We start from the raw sequence: 17,062 nt of genomic DNA on the forward strand, positions 1-17,062 counted from the left end.
TCCCTCGCAGCCGCGGGAGCGTTGTCCAACACGTGAGACTCATGTGATGAAGCCGGGGGAGGGCGGGCAGGTCGCTCCTTCCCTCCCTGGCAGCGGCCAGACGTGCCTGGAGTCACAGGGTAGAACACGTAGCTCCAACCCACCCACTCGCTCCCATTTAACCCAGCCCGCAGCCTCTCCATTACTCCTCAGCTCGCCCCCCCACCCCCCTCCGCCCTAACCGCCCCCCCCTCCGCGCTCCCTCCCGCCTCCCCGCCCGCCCCACTTCTCATTCACTTGGCTCGCACCGCGCAGACGGCGCAGGGAGCACACACCGCCAGTCTGTGCGCAGAGCCGGAGCCAGAGGCCGCGGGGACACCATGCACGCCCCCAACTGAAGCAGCACCTCAAAGCCGCAGCGCCCCGCAGCCCAGCGGATTTCAGAGCTCAGACTCAGAGGAACCCTTGCGGAGAGACCTCCCGGAAGCCCCTTGCAGGACAGTCCTCACCCCGACGTTCCGCTACTGCAGACAGGAGTGCACAGTGGCCCCGGCTCGCCGCGCCATGGAGCGGATCCCCAGCGCGCAACCGCCCCCTGCCTGCCTGCCCAAAGCTCCAGGACTGGAGCCCGGAGACCTACCTGGGTAAGTTGGCACTCCCTGGCGCCTTCAAGCCTCGGCTCCAACCCTACATTCTGCGCCGCTCTCAACTCGGAGCAGCTTCGGGCGCATCCGGGGGCTCTTACCCGCCAGGGTTCCTGCAGCCTGTGCGCACGCAAAGTCACGACCCTACCTGGCCCCTCTCCCTGCAGGATGGATTTTGCCCACATGTACCAAGTGTTCAAGTCGAAGAGGGGGATAAAGCGGAGCGAGGACAGCAAGGTAAGAACACCGCACCTCTCGGGACCCCAGCCCCTGGCGCGCGCAGTTTCCAAGAAAAGTTTTCTCACTTTGAGCTTGGCGGGGGTATATGCACGGTGTGGGATCGGTGGTTCTATTAAATGCTTGGAGAAGAAGGGACAGAAAGTGGTTCTGGGTGTGACTTCGCTGCCCCAACTCTTATCCCGCTGCCGGGTGAGGGAGGAGAGGGGCTTCACTACCCGCTTCGTCTGGCGCCCACCGCCTCCCCGTGCGCCTCGCAGGAGACCTACAAACTGCCGCACCGGCTCATCGAGAAAAAGAGACGTGACCGGATTAACGAGTGCATCGCCCAGCTGAAGGATCTCCTACCCGAACATCTCAAACTTACAGTAAGTGAGAAGCTGGCCCCTCTCCAAGGCAGCTCTTCTGCCCAGAGGGCGGGCGGGGGTCACTCGCCGCCTGCAGGCCCCTCAGGGAACTGCAGAGCAGATGGCCGGCTCGGAGCTGGCGGGTTGCTCTGTTTGGGGGTACCCTTCCCCAGCCCTGGAATTTTCTGGCGTCCTCAGCAAATGAAGTGAGAACCACTTGGGCTTCTCCAAGTTGGCTCCAGTACCAACTAGCCTTCGTTTTCAAGAGTCTAAGCCTTTCCTTTCTGGTGATTTTCAAGGTTTTTTAGTTTTGCTAACTTGGGTAAAACCAAGCAACACACAGATTTTATTTACCCCTTTCTCGCCACCTTTTCCTTTTTAAAAATAAAGAGTACTTGTTTTTGGTGCGTGATTTCTATGTCCTGTCCTTTCTTGTCAGTAGCCAACGGCTTGGCAGCCTTTGGTTGGGGAAAGGGGAAAAAAATGTGTTTAAGGAGGAAGTAAAAGGCTGGATGAGCTGCAAGTTATGAAAGGGTGTCAGGAAAGAAGCTAGGGGAAGCCTCTTGGCTGCCAGACACGGTAGAAGTCCCTCCTCAGGTTGACACCACGGCAGAGAAATGTTATCTCCGGATTCCCCTGAGTTAAGGTCAGCAGTGGCTGCTGGAGAAATTTATCTGTCAGAGCTGATGTAGCTGCCTCTTCCAAAATGCCTCCAAAGATAAATGACACTTCTTTTTTATTCTTTAATCAGAAGTGTGTGCATATGTATTGACGTATACACACACACTTTTTAAAAACATCATCTCCAAACTTAAAACTAAATGTAGTCAACCAGGAAAGGCTGTTTCTTTCTTTCTTCCTTCCTTTCTTCCTTTCTTTCCTTCTTTCTTCCCTCCTTTCTTCCTTCCTTCCTTTCTTTCTTTCCTTCTTTCTTTCTCTTTCTTTTTTTTTTTTCTTTTTCCCTTTAGAGATGTTTCCCATTGCTAATAAGTGTCCCAGAGGTGGGACTTCTCAAAGCTCACTGCTGACTAAGGCTCTTTTTATTCCAGACTTTGGGTCACTTGGAAAAAGCAGTGGTTCTTGAACTTACGTTGAAGCATGTGAAAGCACTAACAAACCTAATTGATCAGCAGCAGCAGAAAATCATTGCCCTGCAGAGCGGTTTACAAGCTGGTGAGTGCCCGAGTCTGGTTACCATCACCTAAGAGTTGTAGCGCAAATAGCCTGTGGGCTCAACATCTGGTATAAAAAACATTCCTACAACAAATTGCTTATGCACATTCGTTGGGGGAGATGTCATTTTATCTCTCCTAAAAGGTCAGACTTTTCATTTGGAATGTTGCTGTGTGCCACCTGGCATGAATAGGTATTAGTCAAATGATAAAATATTTCTGTGGCATTTTGGTTTAAGGGTTTCTGGGTTCTGGGACATTTTCCCCCTCCTGTTTAAAATGCCAAGGCACCTCTAATTTGTATCGTGGGTGTTTTACAGTCGGTCTTCTTCGTCCTCTTTCACTGGAGAATAAATCATGGGTATGCCCCAGTGTTTTCCTGTTTCTGTACTTCCTTATCACTCCGTGTGTGGTATGATCCTGGCAGGATGACAGCAGGAGTTTTTCCTGCATTTCATGTGGTTCCCTGAATAGCCACTAGGTATCTCGGTGCATTGCACAATCTAATGAAACCACTGAAGTTTCATCATTAGTTTCTACTGACTTCCAGAGAATCACAGGCACCTTGTAACCTTCTAGTTTCACCCGTTCCAAATAATACTGAACAGACTGGGGAGAAGTTCTTCTACCCACTGCCTCGTTCCATTCTTCTCCCCCATCTTTCCAAGACTAGTACGATGAGAATCCCCAAAACCTAGCAAGTGCTTTTTTTCTGCCAGTTCCCTCATGGAAAATAGGAAGATGAACATACCTAATTTCTTGGGGGTTGGGGATAGAATACATGGAAAAGGCTTTGAAATAGCTTTGAAATGTAAAGATCCCAGCATGGCTGTAACTTTTATAATTGAAAATAAGCTTACTTAGGGGACATTGTTCCTTTATTCTTCATCTCATTTTTTGACTGGTCTCTGTGCAATATGGTAGGGTTGATGTTCTGTAAAATGACTCTTGTTATAAACATAGGAGGATGCGGGAACAAGCTCTAAATTGAAAAAGAGGGAAAATAGTCCATCTCTATAAATTATGTTCTGTTTCTATGATGGGATATTATGTAGCCATCACAACTCATAGTTTACCTCTGGGTGGCAGGATAATGGGTTATTTTTGTTGTATTTATACTTCTCGGTGTAATCCACATTTTTTCTGAGATTACTTTTGGAGTTAGGGACACAAAGCAGCAGGTGCTGTTAAAAAAAAAGGAAAGCTCTCAGTCTTTGAGGTATGGGATGCGGCTGAACCACAGGGCCTTCTGAAATGTCTTCCTTTGGATCTGTGTTGATCCAGGTGAGCTGTCGGGGAGAAATGTGGAAGCAGGTCAAGAGATGTTCTGCTCAGGTTTCCAGACGTGTGCCCGGGAGGTGCTTCAGTACCTGGCCAAGCATGAGAACACTCGGGACCTGAAGTCTTCACAGCTTGTCACCCACCTTCACCGTGTGGTCTCAGAGCTGCTACAGGGTGGTACCTCCAGGAAGCCGTCGGACCCAGCTCCCAAAGCCATGGACTTCAAGGAGAAACCCAGCTCCCTAGCCAAAGGCTCCGAAGGCCCTGGGAAAAACTGTGTGCCGGTCATCCAGCGGACTTTTGCTCACTCGAGTGGGGAGCAGAGTGGCAGTGACACGGACACAGACAGTGGCTACGGAGGAGAGTCCGAGAAGAGTGACTTACGTGGTGAGCAGCCGTACTTCAAAAGTGATCACGGACGTAGGTTCACCATGGGAGAAAGGATCGGTGTTATTAAGCAAGAATCTGAAGAACCACCAACGAAAAAGAGCAGAATGCAGCTGTCAGATGATGAAGGCCATTTCACTGGCAGTGACCTGATCAGCTCCCCGTTCCTGGGCCCGCACCCACACCAACCTCCCTTCTGTCTGCCCTTCTATCTGATCCCGCCATCCGCAACCGCCTACTTACCCATGCTGGAGAAGTGCTGGTATCCCACCTCCGTCCCAGTGTTGTACCCAGGCCTCAACGCCTCTGCTGCAGCCCTCACCAGCTTCATGAACCCAGACAAGATCTCAGCCCCCTTGCTCATGCCCCAGAGACTCCCTTCTCCCTTGCCAGCCCATCCAGCCATCGACTCTTCTGCCCTGCTCCAGGCTTTGAAGCAGATCCCCCCTTTAAACTTAGAAACCAAAGACTAAGGGACCCTGCCACTCTGCTCTCTTTCCTCCCTACTTCACCCCCCCCCCCACAAAGTGTGACTGCAGCAAGATTGTTCTAGTGTGTATGCTGAGAGAATCTGAGGCATGGAGAGAAGATTTGGGGTACATGTGTGTGCACATGCACGCGTGTGCATTGGTGGGTTGGTATAGAACATTAAAGCTCCTTTTGGCATAGGGAAGATATGAAGGATTGCCTGACATCAGGAGATATAGGGGGGATTGTAGCAGACCTCTGGGCTTTCCCCCACCCAGAAAATAGCCCCCTCCGATAACATACAAATCAGTTGGATATTCAAAAGCTTCAGACTCTTGGTCTGTGAGTCAGTCTTCATTTTGGGAGCCGGGTCTGTGGCTTTGAGAAAAAGGTACTTTCAAAAGAGGGCTTTCCAGAGCGCAGTTCCCAGCCAGCTCTTATGACCCCACCCTTCTCCCTTTTATTGTTGCCGTGACTCACCAAATGGGGAGAGGGCAGCCACACTGAGCTTTCTGCTAAGCGGTGAGGTAGCAGACACTGGCATAGCACGGTAGTGGTTTGGGGAGATTTCTACAGGTCTGCCCCCCACCCCTGCCTCTGATGAATAAAGAGAATGTAGTTCCCTACTCAGGCTTTCGCAGTGATTAGCTTAATAAGGAACTGAAAAGGGCCCCCTGATAAAGCTGAGCTGCCAGGGAATGAGGGAGGAGTCCCTGGGGCCTCTGGCACCTGTTTCTAGGTCTCACCTAGAAAACAATCTCGCTGTCTGGAGAACCAAAGCAGGGTCTAAGAGACGCAGGTGCCTAAGTTCCAGTACCCCCAAAATGCATAAAGCCAAGTAACAAACTGCTACCTTCAACAAGCAGAGCTAGATTCGGGTTTCAGTTCTATCCTTAAAACTGCTTTTCACCAAGCTTAGCTTAAAGGCCTAACCAGCTCTCGGCACAGCAAGATCCTTTCTGCAGGCTAATTCCCCTCACCGACGGCATAGGGAGCGTCCTTATTGCTAAAAAGGATTCTGTCTCCTTCAAAGAAGTTTTATTTTTGGTCCAGAGTACTTGTTTTCTGACTTGTCCAGCTAGCCCTGCACCAGCTTTTCAAAATGCACTATGCTTGATCGCCGATCGTGTTTTAACTTTTTCTTTTCCTGTTTTTATTTTGGTATAAAGTCATTGCCTTTATTTGTAAAACTGTTATAAATATATATTATATAAATATATTGAAAGGAAAATGTTTCAGATGTTTATTTGTATAATTACTTGATCTACAAAGTGAGAAAAATGAATGTATCCCTGTTTTTGAAGAGAAGAATAATTTTTTTCTCTAGGGAGAGGTACAGTGTTTATATTTTGGAACCTTCCTGAAGGTGTGAAATTGTAAATATTTTTATCTATGAGTCAATGTTAAGTAGTTGTTTTAAAATACTTAATAAAATAATCCTTTTCCTGTGGAAGAGAAAGATGGTCTTTTGCATCTTTAAAAATAGCTCAGTCGTGTGATATGGCTGTCTCCTGCCCTCCCCTTTTGGCTGTAGGCAACAACTACTTAATCTTGGCATCATTTCATTCAGCTTTTAATGTGCCTCGTATTCAATCAGACAGAATAAACTTGGTCAATTTTGTAGGTAAATACTTAATTTGTTTTTTTTAACTAACCCTTGTTAGAGGTTCATAGTCACCCTGTGCCTCCTTTCAGAGTTAAGCAAAAAGAAAAGTACATTGTCCCCCACCCCAGCCTGTTTTTGACACGGTCCTTAAGAACTTGACAGAAAATCAAAATGTGGGATGGTTGGGCCTTAGGGTCTGGGGAGCTTGCTGGAGGGGGAGGCACATGGAGAAAAGATTTAATGGATTATTATGCAATAATAATTGGTGCTGGGGATAGTACCTCTGCCAAGCCAGTCTAACTTTTTTGAGTCTAGCAATGTCTAATGGATTTGCCATATCCTGCCTTATTGCTGCTGAAGGCAACATTCCATAATTATGTTCTACATCCTTCCTGGACTTCCTCTCATTGGGTGTGTTTGTGTGTGAATGAATATCGGTGTTCCTTAGTCAAGCACTCTTATGAGAAAAAAAAAAAAAAAATTCCACGGGAAAAGAAGTGGGAAATGACCCGGTCGAGTATTTTTGCTTCTCCCCTTCTCCCTCTAAGGGATGTCCTGACGGCCAGTGCCTGGTTTGCCATGCTTCAGATCCCCAAGCACAGGAGTCTTCTAGAACCCTCTGGGTGTCTGGAGCCTAAGTGGGGAACGTGCCCCCAGGGAGTTCTCAGCCAGGTCAAGGCACCACCTGCCCGGCAGGACTTTGCTTCCCTGCCATCTGATGAGCCAGCAGGCAAGAGTGAGAGTTGCCTGGCTGTGTGAGATGCAGAATGCAGGCTGTAAAAAACACAGTCCTCCCCAGGCAGCATGGTGTCACGGAAGGAGCCCTGCACAAGGCGTCCAGAGATGAGCTGGTGGCCCATCATCTCCCTTCCATGCCTATTCTTGATTAGGTAAAATAAGGATCCTGAGCCCTTCTCACATGTTCTACAGCAAGACGGATGGCAAATTCTGGAAATCCCGCTTTCTCCTAGCTCTTTAGGGCCTGGGCCTCCATCTCTCCTACCTGCTAAACCCCTGAAATGCCTCCATGAATTGCTAGGCTTTTCTGGCTAGACTTCTTTGGTAAAAACCCAAACAAGTCAAGTTTATTCTGGAGATGGAACATGGGGTTGACACCAGGGCCAAGCTCGTTTTGCATGCCTCTCTCTCTCTTTCCGGGGCCATAACTCAAGGAGTAGCTGTGGGGACTGAAGGAAGTGGTTGGAGCAACCTCAACTAAGAAAGGGTTTGAGGCTTCAGACACATCCTCAGCCCAGAATCCGCCCCCCCCCCACGAGCCTGCCCTATCGCACACCCCTAAAAGTAGCAGCTGTCTCTCTGCCCCCTTTGCCCTTGCCTTGCCTTCTAGCCCAGTTGCAGCAGGTTCCAAGTAGCTCAGAGGGAGATGCGAGGAGAGGCTTCCACCCCAGTCCTTTGCCCATTGGGTACAAAGAGGGCCTCTGTTTAAAAGGGGTGTGAGTGTGAGGGGGTGAAGTGCTGGGCTCCGAGGCGGCCGGAGAGAGGTGGCGAGAGGCAGGGGAACCCAGGCCTGGGATCTGGCCGCCTTCAGACAGGGCGTGACCCTCCGGGCCTGCCGGGATGGTCTCACCCAGCGCTGACCTGCCTCGCCTGTTGACACAACGTCACGTTTCCGACTGCAGCCCTTTCATGTGCGGCCCGCGGCTAAATGCGGCTGCCGGTTCCTGGAAGCAGACGTGCCTGGCACCGCGTCAGCAGAAACCTGATCCCCGGGGAAGCTTGGCACGGCCACGGGATCGCTCGGCCCCCAGAATAGGGCCTGGCAGCGGGTGCCGGGCAGCCCCCCCTCCCCCCTTCGCACCCAGAAGGAAGGAATCCAAGCGCTTTCCCTCAGGGGTGGGGTGGGGAGCTGGGCATTGGGACAAGGGCCTAATTAACTAAAAGCTAGGAGCTTCCCACGGGTCATCGCTCGTTAATGAAGCCTAACAACCTAGAAGCACCATTATAGGTGGTATTACAACTCGCATTTTGGAGACAAATAAAAGCAGGCTCAGAGAGGGGAGGTAATTTGCCCGAAGTTACACAGCTTCCGAGTTGCCAAACCATTAATGTTGCATTGCGGCTGTCAATCGGATCCAAGGTGAAGACTTTCAGAGTTTGGTTGTTGATAATAATAATAATAATAATAACAGAACTACTGTTAACAGCAAACACATTTGTAGAATTTATAATTTGCCAGGCACTCTTCAAAGCGCCCCACATACAATCACTGAATTCTTGCAGCAACTCCATGAGATAGGTATGAGTATTATTCCACTTATGTGGTTTTTAAAAATATAGGCACAGAGAGGTTAAGTAACTTGCATAAGGTAGCACAGCTCCAGAGGTGAAGTGGAATTTAAACCCAGGCAGTTTGACTCCCGTGTCTATGTGCTTAACCCACATTGCCCTTCTAGTGAAATGATAGTAATAATAATAAAAGTAAAAGTAGTGATAATTACAATTGTTCTTACCATATTTTGAGTACTTTCCCTGTGCCAAGCACGATATTAAGCACTTTGTGTGAATTATCTCTATTTCCTCTGGTAACTATGAAGGGTAGATATTAATATGCCCATTTTACAGATGAGAAAACTGAAGCTCAGAGAGAGGAAATGCCTTATCTGAGGTGACACTTCATGGAAGAGACAGCAAGTACCATGCCCTTTCTCTGGTATGGAACTGCTTCTAAACTGAGCTACTGCTGGGCTTGGATATGCATGAACTCATGTAACCCTCAGAACAGCCCCGTGGAGCAGGTACGCTGATCCCCCGTGGGCAGAAGACGTAACAAACGGGGAGAGTAAAGTTACTTGCCCAACTCTTTGTTTCCTTACAAATGCCCCCACATACCATCCTGCAGTACAAAAATAAAAAGGGCCCATTCTCTAAAGAACGAAACCCACAGGAATTGGGGGACATTTAGGGGCATCCTATAGATTGATTGTGCTGAGAATCAGGATCTGGGTTTAAGGAAATTCTATGTCCTATTTTCTGTGGTGGGAATAGGGGTGTGCTCACATCTCTCTTAAGGTTAGGAGAGGTAGGGCAGAGATGCCTGGGGCCCAAGGCAGCTCTGCCAGAGGGAAGGAGGGAGAGAGGGAGGCAGAGACTGAGTTCCACCCTCTCTCCCTAGAAGGGGACCTGAGCAGGCTTGGAGACCAGGCCACTGCACCCACTGTCCCTCTCAGCTTCCTTCAGCCCACCCAAACCCTGGCGCGTCTCTCCAGCCCTTGACCATTTCCCCAGTGCTCGGCTGGTGAGGGGTAAGCAAGAGGCCACCGCACTTTGGGGAATAGAGCCAGTATCTCTGGTTGGAGTTTGCCTTGCTATTAGTTTCTCCTCAGGGCTCTGGAGCCCACTGCAAGGTTCAAAGAGACAGAATGTGTTGAGTTCCCAAGTGCTTTCATATAAAGACTATGTGTTAACGGGATCGGAGTGTTCTCCTGAGACCCAGAATTCCCAGAGGTGCCACGTGGCATGGAGGGAGAGAAGGCTCTGGGCTTCTCACTGCCTCTTCAGCTGGAGCTGCTCCCTCTTTCCTTCTTCTCTGACTTATATATTTTAATGATTGGTCCGAACAAGAGTTCCACTGCTAAAAACATCACACGCATGTTTGGAAGACACCAAACGATAGCCCATTCCTCAGGCATGGCCTTCATGTCCCCTGCCTCTTTCTCTAGGATCCAGAGGGAGGCTAAGGCCACTCAAAGCCACCTCCACCCCCCCCAGCCCAGCACCACCCCCCTGTTTATCCCAAGCCATCTGTTTGGCCCGACTACCACAGGGGAACATGAGCTGGGCGAAGCCTCTCCCATTGGCTATGGAAGCCACTGACATGCTTGTCTCGCGGCTGGGCCATCCAGTCTTGTGATGTGGCTGGATTTGGGCCCAGAAGGTTTCTCCTGCTATAGATGGGACCCTCCCTTCCCGGAGGAATCTTAGCAAAGACATTGAGGTGGGACATCAGGGAATGAATTACTAGGCTTCTAGGGCGGGGGGGGGGGGGGGGGGGGGGGGGGGGGGGGGGGGGCGGTCAGCCCCAGGCTGAGGCCAAAGTGACAGGGACAGCCAGCCTCTGTTACTCCTAAGCCCCAGCCCTGCTCTCCCATCCCCCATTCATCCTTGAAAAGGCAAAAGGGAAGAAACTTATGCTTATTTATTTGTTTGTTTGAAGAACAAATAGTTTTTTGAAATCACATTACGAATGGTATATGGAGATAGGGATTATGCAAGGGTCTCTGGGGAATTCACATGTGGGGGCGGGAAAGAGGGAAAAGTACTCTCTTTCCAGAAAAAAAAAAAAACAACATTTTTTAAAGTTTTAAATAAAATATCTAATACTTTTATATCTTTTTTTTTTTTTTTTTTTTTTTTTTTTTACTATGGAGCATTTAAAACATATATAAAAGTAGACAGCAACAACAAAAAGGAAAATGACCCAATTTAAAAATAGGCAGAGGACTTGAATAGACATTTCTCTAAAGAAGATATACAAATGGCCAAGAAGCACATGAAAAGATGCTCAACATCATTAGTCATCAGGGAAATGCAAATCAAAACCACAGTGAGATATCACTTCACACCCACTAGGATGGTTGTAATGAAGAAAAAACAAAACGGAAAATAACAAGTGTTGTCGAGGATGTGGAGAAATTGGAACCTTCATACGCTGCTATCAGGAATGTAGAATGTTTCGGCTGCTTTGGGAAACACATTAGTGCTTCCTCAAAAAGTTAAATATAGAATTACCATATAACCCTGCAAGTCCACACCTAGGTAGGTCCCCAAAAGAATTGAAAACAGGTACTCCAACAAAGTACATGTACATGCACACACATAACAGCACTACTCACAATAGCCAAAAGGTGGAAACAGCCCAAATGTTCACCAGTGGATGAATGGATAAACAAAATGTGGTCTCTATGTATTATTAGACTAAAAAGGAACGAAGTACTGATATATCTTAAAATGTGGATGAGCCTCAAAAACATTACACTCAGTAAAAGAAGCCAGACAAAGAGTCATACCTTGTGTGATTCCATTTACATAAAATATTGAGACTAGATAAATCCACAGTGACAGAACAAAGACTGGTGGCTTCCAGGGGCTTGGGGGAGGAAGAAATGGGGAAAAAATACTTAATGGGTACAGTGGTTTTAGTTGGAAGTGATGGAGATATTTTGGAACTAGATAGATGGGGTAGTTGCACAAATTTATGAACATGCTAAGTGCCACCGAATTGTCCACTTCAAAATGGTTAATTTTTTTGTGAATCTCACCTTGATAAATTATTTTTCAATGTTTATTTGTTTATTTTTGATAGAGAGAGAGAGAGGGAGGGAGGGGCAGAGACAGAGGGAGACAGAAAATCCCAAGCAGGCTCTGCATTGTCAATGCAGAGCTAAATGTAGGGCTCGAACCCACGAGTTGTGAGATCATGACCTGAGGCGAAACCAAAAGTTGGTCGCTTAACTGACTGAGCCACCCAGGAGCCTCTCGATAAATTATTTTTAAAAAAAATACACAGAAGTGGGGCGCCTGGATGGCTTTGTCGGTTAAGCGTCCGACTTCGGCTCAGGTCATGATCTCACAGTCCGTGAGTTCAAGCCCCATGTCAGGCTCTGTGCTGACAGCTCAGAGCCTAGAGTCTGCTTGGGATTCTGTGTCTCCTTCTCTCTCTGACCCTCCCCCATTCATGCTCTCTGTCTCTCTGTGTCTCAAAAATAAATAAATAAACATTAATTTTTTTTTAAATACATAGAAGAGCATAATGAACCCTCTTTGTATCAATCACTTGGCTTTAACAATCATCAATTCATGCCCCATCAATTTCATCTGTAATATATGTACTGATCTGCTTCCCCTGCTTATATATTATTTAGAAGCAAATCTGGACATTAAATAACTTCATTTATAAATATTTTAATATATATCTCTAAAAGGTAAGCATTCTTTAAAAAATTACTACAATAGCATTATCATACCTAAAATAATTTAATAATACTGGAAGACAATTTCCATTTATTTTATTTTTTTTATAAAACTTGATAAAAAAAAAAAGCAGTATTTCAAACTGTACAGTCACCAGAAACACACAGTTATCAAAAATGCACACACTTCACTTGACATCTCCTGGAAGGCAATTTTTAAAGACTAATTGTCTGAGTATAAGCACAGAATGGTTTCAAAATCTAAAAACATAAAAAGTGATCAGTGAAAAAAATTTCTCTCCTGTCCTGATTCATCTTCTTTTATCCGGTCCCCCTGGTCTCACCAAAGCCACTTACAAGTAAGCAGCTAGACACTGTTTTAACTTATCTTAGTGCTTATTTATGTTTATAGGTGCAAATATGAACGCAGGCTATCATTTCTTCATACAAAAATAACATGCTGGCGAGCCTAAGTGGCTCAGTTGGTTAAGCGTCTGGCTCTTGATCAGGTCATGATCTCATGGTTTGTGAGTTCAAGCCCTGCATCAGCCTCCGTGCCTGCTTGGGATGCTCTCTCCACCCCTCTCTCTTTGCTCCTCCCCCACTCATGCCTGTGTTCTCCCTGTCTCAAACATAAATAAATAAACTTAAAAAATAACATGCTATCGACACCATTTTGCACTTATTTTTAATTTACTATATCTTGGCAGCTATCCCCATGAATACATAGAAAGGCTTTTAATTCTTTTTCACTTCACAGGATATCATTGCATAGCTATACTATCATTTATTGACCAGTTCCTTATTATGGACATTTGGGTTATTTCTTATCTTTTACTATTACCAACAGGGCTGCAAGGAGTAATTTTATACATGTATCATTTTGAATTTGTACAACAATACTTATGGGGTAAACTCCCAGAAGCGGGATTGCTGGATTGGTAGCATGAGCGGCTGTCATTATGATGGGTATTAGCAAAGCTGTCTTCCATGAGCGGTGATAGTTAATATTCCTTTAGCAACTCAGGAGAGTTGCCTGTCTGGGAGGTAGTTCGCAAAAGATGTCAGAGGCCTTGGAACATGTACATCTTCAGCCCAAGTGATTCTACCTCTAGGAGTTATTCTAAGGAAGTTATTAATTAGGTGTTCATATACTTAGCTGCAAGGATGGACATTTCTGTGTCATAGTAAAAAAAAAAAATCAAAAAATGATCTAGAGAAGACTGGTTGAGTAACTGAGTAATTTATGGTTTGTGTAAATGCTGAAATACTAAATAGCCATGAAAAAGTATGTTGGGAAAATATGTTTATTGTGAAGGGAAAAAGTAGGTCACAAAACTGTCTTCAGAATGATCCTATTTTTAAAATAAAGAATAACATCCATACTTTAAAATTTTCTCTTTCTCTGCCTCAATTTCTGTACCCATAAAAATGAAGGCAGCAATAATCTGCTGAGTTGCTGTAAGGATTAAATTAGCCAAAATGTCTAAGATGCTTAGAACTGTATCTGGCACAAAGGAAGTTCTGCTCAGGGTTAGTGAAAATTAGTGTTATCATCATCATTATTATCATTATTAATTGTGTTATAATTGCATAAGAGGAAGGTCTGGCAGACAATATAGTAAAATTTTAACCATCTTAGCAGCACTTAGAGTTATTGTTACTTTGAGAAATTTTGCTTTTCTGTATTTTCTTTTTTTTTTTTTTAATAACGAACATGTATTGTGTCTGTGATATATATCATGAAGTGCAAAAAAAGGACAAGAATGGAATTCTTCCTAGGTAGTCTTGGAAATCTACACTCAGCAGAGCCCCAGAAAGATATGGAAAGAAAAGTCAGCAGGCTCTTTTGGTTTGTCAGCTCAGCCTTGGGCAGGGCCAGTCCTGCACACCAGGAAGAAGGCAACTCCATCCAACAGTCATTTGGTCAGAAGGGGAAGGCTCTCCCTTCCCACATGCACAAGCTTTTAAAAGGACTTGAACAATGAGAGCGATGACAAAAGGTAAGATACACAGAGTAGCCCATGAGAGTCTTAAGATAGGGGTCCAACTCATTCACTGCTGTGTCCCTAGTACCGATCCTGAAAGAAATTTCAGTCATTGTTTCCTGAATGAACAAGTGAACTTAGACTCTGCAGTGTGACTTTGGGAACATTCTCTCACCTTCCTGAATCTCAGTTTCCTCCACTACCAAATGGGCATATTGGTGATCTTACAGAAACAGTTGTGTACACAGAGTAGTAGCACACAGCTCAAATCAGGTGCAAGGAAGGTGCACAAGCATTTGTTGGGTAAGTGAATGAAAACAACGAATGACACTTATAGGAGCTTATTTGTACTAAAGTGTAAATGACTGATGACGTTCTTGCCGGAAAGAAGCGTTGTAGGGGATAAAGGGAGAAGCTGGAAGAGATCTAGTATATATACCAGACGCTGTGCTAAGTACTATACTCGGCACGACGTGTGCATTACCTTGTGTAATTTCCATTTTTACATGTACAGAAACTGAGACTCAGTGAGATCAAGTGACTTACCCAAGGTCACATGGCAAACAGATGGCACAGCCAGGATTTAAGCCAACACATGACTCAAAAGTCCTTGCCAAAGAGCCCTGGATGACAACATGGACGATGTCCTGAAGAGAGAAGATGGTCTGGGGCATCCATCAGAGACAGGCCGCACTCTGGGCATGGTGCTGAGTTAACCACTACACAGGTGCGCTGAAGGGCCCTGAGGAAGCAGCCCCAGCTCTCTCCCACTGCCCCCAGTACTGAAAAATAATGTTTTTGATATTTCAGAGGAAACTACTGAGACAATCTCATGAAAAAAATCAAGACCTTGTCAAGTTTTTCTACATTTATTTTGTTTAGTGTTGTTTTCTGTTTGAATTTCCTGTGGGGAGAGAGCACCATGACATTTATGCCTCAGGACATTAGGGCTTAACTCGCCCTGGGGTCTTAGAGCCTCTCCGAACCTTATCCAGCATGTGTTATGCCAGCCTCTGAGAGTTTGTGGGTGTGATGAGGTGTCCCCCCCGACCACCGCTTCCCTGGGGGCTCCTGAGGCCTCATTCGGGTGTTTCCCAGGGCAGTGGCCTGGGCTCCCCTGACCCGTGGCTTCTCATGGACCAGCCTCTCAGACAAGGCGCTCACTGTCCAGGCATGTTCCAAGCCACCGGCTCGAGTCAGAGCCAGCCCAGGCCTGTTGCAATGAGTCAGCCTTTCACTGGGGTAAAACGTGGTGACTGGCTGGGAAGTCACTTTTTCCAGCTTGGCCCTGGTCCTGGGCTGGGTTTTGGGAGGGCTTCATTTTTTTCCCTTTGGGATCCTATTGCCTATGGCATGCTCCCAGGGGGGTCCTGGGAAGCCTGAGGGCTGGAATTCTCCTGCTGGGGATAGGCTGAGTTGCTTCCACTGATGACACTGTCCCTCACTTACACAAGAGAAAGTGGAGGCCACAAAGGTTATAGCTGCATCTCCAACACAGGTGACCCTGTGGAAGGCTCACTGGGGAAGGGGTGTACCCTGCGGAGTCCATCCTGCCACCTTTCGCAGGCCATGGTGGCACAGCGAGCCCAGGTACCTGGAGCTTGGGGCTCACTTGGCCCCTTGCCAGCTAGAATGCTTTCCTGAACAATGCTGCTGCCTAGGGCCCCTTGGATCTTAAAGCAAACACTGTTACCTTCCATGAACCTGCCTCCCTCCCAGCTCCAGGCCAGGGGTTAGGTTTCAGAGCTGTTCACTTTACAGTCCCTTCTGACTCACCTCCAGCTTCCCTGAGGTTCTCGAAGCCTTCCCTGCACAGCTATGCAGTGTACCTGTTGGGAGAGGAGAGGCGATGACTGCTCCTCAAAGGTGGGAAGGGTGTGTGTGGGCAGGGTTTTGGCCCTTGGTGGCTCATGGAATAAATTCTTTCTCTCTGGAGGCAACACTAGCCTCTCCGTGTCTGAGGCTCTGGCTTCCACCTCCTTTTGATTTTTGTGACTAGCAAAGACTCCCCTCTCTCAATCTATCATTCATTCAGGCCAGAGATATTTACTGATACCCTTTATTGGAAGCCCAAGTTCTGGGCTTTGGGGCTGTAGCAGGGCACACAACAGTCATGTTCCTATATCTGGGAAGTGGAGAGTCTGAGGGGGGACACAGGTGCTTGCCAGATAATTACATTAGCAGATACCAACAATCCATGACAAATATGAAGGAAGAGTACGCAAGAGAAGGCGGCAGGGCCTGGTGCCAGAGAAGGCTTGCCTGAGATGGAATAGATAAGGAGGAGCTGTCTGGTTGGAGTGGGGAAGAGTGTAAGCAGCGTGCTTGTTTTGGATTGAATTGTGTCCCCACACCAATACCTCGGAATGTGACCTTCTTTGGAAATGGGGTGATTACAGAGGTAAGCAAGTTAATCTGAGGTTGTTTGGGTGGGCCTTCCTCCAGTACGACTGGTGTCCTAGTAAAAAGGGGCAGTTTGGACACAGAGACAGACATGATACAGGGAGAAGGCCATGTGAGGATGAAGGCACTCTGACCGAGTGATGCATCTATCAGCCAAGGAATGCCAAAGATGGCCAGAAATTCACCAGAGGCTGGCGGAGAGACCTGGAACAGGATCTCCCCCGAAGCCTTCAGGAGGAATCAACCCTGCCAAGACCTTAATTCTGGATTTCTAGCCTCCGCAACTTGAGCACATAAATTTCTGCTGTTTAAGTCACCCGATCTGTGGTCCTGTGTTGCAGCAGCCCCAGCAAACCAATATAGTGTTCCATGCAAAGGAAGCTGCAAGTGCAAAAGCCCTGAAGGTGAGGGGAGTGAGGCAAATTTCAGAAAGAAAGCCACTCTGGCTGGGATGCAGAGGCGCAAATCCCTTTATCTCTAATGAGAGGAAAGTGGATCAGTATGGGCGCCTGGGGCAACTATAAAAATAATACAAATAATGACCACCTTGGGGATGTACAGAATGTATGAGATAAGCCTGGGGAGACAGGAAGTGCCCGGGCTAGGTGGAAGTTTCCTTG

The 17,062-nt window shown here is 47.0% G+C and overlaps 1 protein-coding gene across 1 annotated transcript; it reads left to right on the forward strand.

Moving 5' to 3' along the window:
* Positions 1 to 229: 229 nt before the first annotated feature.
* BHLHE40 (basic helix-loop-helix family member e40) lies at positions 230 to 6,144 on the forward strand. Its single transcript, XM_019428767.2, has 5 exons — positions 230 to 623; positions 791 to 860; positions 1,121 to 1,228; positions 2,257 to 2,380; positions 3,664 to 6,144. Exons 1-5 carry the CDS (start codon positions 544 to 546, stop codon positions 4,518 to 4,520), a joined length of 1,239 nt encoding a protein of 412 aa, XP_019284312.1. The 5' UTR covers positions 230 to 543; the 3' UTR covers positions 4,521 to 6,144.
* Positions 6,145 to 17,062: the final 10,918 nt, after the last annotated feature.

Source organism: Panthera pardus, unplaced genomic scaffold (genome assembly GCF_024362965.1).
Source record: "Panthera pardus isolate Hobbes unplaced genomic scaffold, ASM2436296v1 HiC_scaffold_8, whole genome shotgun sequence".
Taxonomy (NCBI): Eukaryota; Metazoa; Chordata; class Mammalia; order Carnivora; family Felidae; genus Panthera; species Panthera pardus.

Bases quoted from the DNA above. Each gene is read 5' to 3' on its own strand.
- BHLHE40 (XM_019428767.2), top strand. From the start codon at position 544: ATGGAGCGGATCCCCAGCGCGCAACCGCCCCCTGCCTGCCTGCCCAAA. The intron at 1,229-2,256 runs GTAAGTGAGAAG...TTTTTATTCCAG, and splicing joins CCGAACATCTCAAACTTACA to ACTTTGGGTCACTTGGAAAA. The intron at 2,381-3,663 runs GTGAGTGCCCGA...GTGTTGATCCAG, and splicing joins GCAGAGCGGTTTACAAGCTG to GTGAGCTGTCGGGGAGAAAT.